Below are 4,808 nucleotides of genomic sequence, written 5' to 3' on the forward strand. Positions count from 1 at the left end.
CAAAACCAAATCTGAACAGTTAAAAAAAAAATTTATCCTCCGAACCCCAAACCTTTATAAGGTTCGGCCAACCAGTTTTGACACCTTTAATATTCTTTAATGTTTAAAAATATATATCAATCAATTTGATTGGAAAGCGTCAGTTGCCATTTTTATATAGCTTTGTTTTACCTAGTGTATTCTGATGGTGCTTTTCTAAAAAAAGTATAAAAATTTTTACCAACAATAAAATTTATTTTTTCCCCCTTTATAGATAAATGAACTGAAGGAGAATCTGTTTTCTTGGGGAAAATAATTTTAAAATAATTATTTATATTGTAGTTTTTTTTTAAAAAAATAAATAAATATATACCTGTTTATTTGTTATAATATATTTATAAATTATTTATATTTGTATGTTGTAGATAAATAACGAAAATGAAATAAAAGTTAGTTGTTTTATATTATAAGAAAGTGGATTGAACTTCTATAAAGAAAAAGGCACCTTGTTTCTTGCAAAATATTTTTAAAAATATATCTACTTTAATTTCTCAAAATTGAATAAAAATTTAAAATCTATAAAAATGGTGAAGAAAAAAAAATCTCATTGATAAAAAGCCTTTGAAATACCAAAGAAAATAGCTATTTCCCTACACAAAACTTTCTCTAATAAGTTATTATATTTTCTATTATGTCGGCAACAAAATGCTACGTGAAACTGAATTGGAAGGTAAATGAGGGTTGGCATGCCATCGCGGCAAGCTCTGAAGAAATTGTAACCGCCAGGAAACATAAAATGTCTTTTAGCAAAGATCATATTTTCACTTTCATTCAATTTTTTTTTTCCATATTTATTTATTTTTTTTAATTTAAAAAGAAAATTAATATATTATGTCTATATAATATTATTTAATTTTTAGATGTGAGATTTGGGTTATATATTTCTTTCGAATAATTAGAATATGATTAACAAAATTTGACTGTGATGCCTGTTGAGAATCTTTATCGATTTTTTTTTCTCTTAATTAAATATTGATGAAGAGTAATCGCTCTGATTAAATTATTCATCATAATAGCCAGTTTAAAATTTTGCAATCAGGCTCGCCCATAGGCCGGCCTAAATAAAAAAAAATTAATATTATTTTGGACCAATGTCGTTTCGTTTTTGACCCATCGCGGTAGATATATTTTTCAATCTTGAGCCTAAAATTTAGTATTACATATAGGGCAAGTCCAGATCTATTAATAAAAAAAAACGATATAAAAACAATAGCCCGTACTTTATATTTTTATTAATTTTACTATTGTAGAGAGGCCCTTTGAAAAATTCCTGATAGCGAAAAATATTATAGGTTAAAATAATTTCTTATATATCTAAATTTTAATTTCTTTAAACAAAGGATTGAGTATATTTCGGATTTTTTTTGTAATAAATTTACAGCTATTATCTTTCTCATCTTTCTTTCCTTCCTTCTTTCTGTGTTTTTTTTTCTTCAATATTTCGTGAAAAAATTCCAATTAATCGAATTTGGTCATATTTTTGACCATTTCCTTTATTCTGTTAATTGTGTTCTCTATTCTTCTATCATATCTTAATAAAATAAAAATTCTTAGGTTTGTTATGCAAGAACATTGAACGCAAAAGATAATTGTGTTTAAAATTATATAAGTTGCAATTTATTTGATATATATATGGAAGATATTTATTGTTCATTTTCTGATCACTTTTTAAAAACAAAACAATAACAAATTGGGATATTTACAATTATAATAATAAAAAGAAATGACAATTGTGACAAACACTTACACTTTATTATTGTATTTGTCGAGAGTGTTAATAAATAAAATAAGAGAGGTTGAATAACAGAAATTGTTAACACTATTTTAGCTGAATTGTTATTCTTAATAGAGATGGGTATTCGAGAAATTGTTGTTTAATGAAGATAAGGTTTATTTTATTTTTTAGCCACAACATTTACAATAGATTATTAAAATGAGTATATAAGGCCTCGATAATCTTTATATAACTTCATCATAAAAAATTAATTTTATAATAATCATTTTAAAGTCTAATATTTTCTTGTAACTATGATCTTCTTAAATTGGTTTATTGGATTTCAAGTATGGCAATTTTTTTTTATATAATGTGTTTAAAGATATATAGAACTTTGATTATTTTAATTAGTATAGTGAAAACATATCTATATTATTTATCTAACCATTAAAAACAGATTTTATTGGTCTTTTACTCGAGCCTGATTCCCGATTTAACCGGTGAAGTTTTTACCAATTCAAAGTCGTTTTCTGTGCTTCCAATAGTTTTGGCCAGAGGTGGACACGGAGGCTCCAGGGGAGGACATGGTGGCTCCAGGGGAGGTCATGGTGGTTTTAGAGGGAGCCATGGTGGATACAGAGGCGGACATATTGGTTCAGGAAGGAGTTATGGTGGTTACAGAGGAGGGCATAGAGGATTTGGAGGATACAATAGTGGTAATCGTTATAATAGACATCGTTATGGAGGCTATAACAACAACTATTACCGTGGTAACTACAACAATGGGTATTATGGAAGTTCCTCACCTTATTATGGAGGCGGCTATGGTTACGGAAGTATTTCACCTTATTATGGGAGCGGATATGGTTATGGAAACGTTTACAACAATTATTATCCAAGTGATTATTCCTCATCTTCTTACTACGATAATCCATACGCCACTCTGGGTTCTTCTTACTATGGTACCGACGATTATACCGATAATGCGGATTGCTTGTATAACAGCATCAATTGTTACGGTGGTTCGGGAATTTACAACTCTTACCCATTCCTTAGAATATGAGATGGCGTCATCAAAAATTACGAAAAACGATTTAGAGAGATTATTTTTAACATAATTTGCGCATTAAATAATGATTTAATATATATATATATTGATCCTGAGTTACATAATTATAATAAATCAATAATATGCATAATAGTTTTTATATGAATAGTCTAGAAATAAAGTTATATTGGTGTATTTTAGGCTATTTCTTTGAATTTAATTTAAAACAATTGTATAGTTATCTGCAAGCATAAGGATTTTAATTATTAAAATTTTGAGTTTTATAAAAAAAATTAAGCCTATTCAAGCAAAACTTTTGTAAAGGTTTCAGTGTAGATTTAAATAATAGTAAAAAAAATTTTAGATTTATAACAAAAAAAACAATTTAAACAAAATGAATAATATAATGTTAACCATGAATCCTTTCTAAATCCTAACTAGTTTTATTAGTATATAGCATGTTATTATAATAGGCATCTATGTAGCCATAGGGGTTGACTGAAAATAATTTTATTAGAAGCTACTATCTTCATAATTCTTATGATTAAGTTAAGATAATTGAGTTGTTTTATATTTGTATAATTATATGCTTTTAATAGGTATAATTATCAAACATGATATAAAAAATCATTAAACAATAACTTTATAATTCATATTAATGATAAATTGTCTAAAAAAAATAGCATGCCAGGTATTGATTGTCCAAAAATTGATTTTCATCCAAAATGTTTTAACTAAAAAAACTATTATAAATATGGAATGTTAGGTATTTAATTCTTCTTCTTCTCCGTTTAATGGCGATTTCCAGGTTTCCTCTGATTCAATCATTAAGAAATTTCAAGGTTTTTATAGGATGCCTTTCCTGACATCAACCTCTTTAGGTGGTTTTTACACCCCGTCGAGTAGACTGTGATCCTATTATAGTTTTAGAGCTCCATTAGCACCAAAAGACGCTGCCATCTAAACATAATATATCTATTCCCTCCATAAACCTTTTTTGTTAGCTCATATTCAAAAAAATGTTTACCCCTTTATGGAAAAATTATTAGAGTTTAGATCAGTTTTATTTGAACTAGGTTTAATAATATTCGTTTCTATGTGTTATTAAGCAATTTGAATTATAATATTTATAAAAATATGCCAATCCATATCCTTTAAAAGTTAGTTTATTCTAGTTGATGATAATTAGTTATGCATATCACTACGGCCCGGCTCATTCAATGGGAAGTGATCCTGAGAATTTGTTCTTTAATTTGCGAGCATAGAGAAATATTATAACTATATTATATGTATTTGTTATCAACTTTAATAATAAGGGTATATAAAAATACTTTAATGATTAGAGCGTCAGGTCAGATCATGTCTTATTTAGTTTATAACTCACAAGAGTTATTTTAGAATCCCGCGAAAAGCAATTGTTAATGGGGTTGAAAGTTTTTTTTAAAAAAAATCGCAAAACGCTAAAAAAAATGATAAGGGTATATTTATAATTTGGAAAAAATATTTAGATTTATAAATTATAAAGTTAATTAAAGACACGAAGTTGTATGTGTTGAAACTTTTTATAACATGCATTATACTTTCGTTGAATTTTGTATATCATTATAATTGCAATTTCTTTGGCATTAGAAAATGTAAGAAATAGTTTTGAAAAAAAGAAAATCCTTAAGAATTTTAATTTTGCTAGTTCTTTATACACACAATTTCATATTTATAATTTAATTCTCAAAAATACTGTGTTAAACAGGGTATAGACATATGGCCAGTCAAAACATATCAGGATTTAACTGTTCCCCCCCCCTCCTCGTCAAAAAATAATTTAAGTGAAAACTTGCCTAATTCATACTATTTTAAAAGTTTTGGTCCAAATTTTATAAGTTAAAGATTGCGCTACATCATCGATATTGTTCTATTAAAACCCAATTTTTTTTTACAAAAAAAATAAAATCATGGCCAGTCAACACATTTATACTCCATCTCTAACTTCCTAATAATAAAATATCAACA

General features: G+C 26.7%; 1 protein-coding gene across 1 annotated transcript; it reads left to right on the forward strand.

The window, feature by feature from the left end:
* The first annotated feature begins 670 nt into the window (after nucleotides 1-670).
* LOC135930316 (heterogeneous nuclear ribonucleoprotein A3-like) lies at nucleotides 671-2,816 on the forward strand. Its single transcript, XM_065467098.1, has 2 exons — nucleotides 671-709; nucleotides 2,211-2,816. Exons 1-2 carry the CDS (start codon nucleotides 671-673, stop codon nucleotides 2,814-2,816), a joined length of 645 nt encoding a protein of 214 aa, XP_065323170.1.
* Nucleotides 2,817-4,808: the final 1,992 nt, after the last annotated feature.

The sequence above is a fragment of the Gordionus sp. m RMFG-2023 genome, chromosome 5 (assembly GCF_954871325.1).
Source record: "Gordionus sp. m RMFG-2023 chromosome 5, tfGorSpeb1-WG-v2, whole genome shotgun sequence".
Taxonomy (NCBI): Eukaryota; Metazoa; Nematomorpha; class Gordioida; order Chordodea; family Parachordodidae; genus Gordionus; species Gordionus sp. m RMFG-2023.

Excerpts from the sequence above, each read along its gene's own strand:
- LOC135930316 (XM_065467098.1), top strand. The coding sequence starts at position 671 with ATGTCGGCAACAAAATGCTACGTGAAACTGAATTGGAAG. Across the intron at positions 710-2,210 it reads ACGTGAAACTGAATTGGAAG|ATTTTATTGGTCTTTTACTC; the intron begins GTAAATGAGGGT and ends CATTAAAAACAG.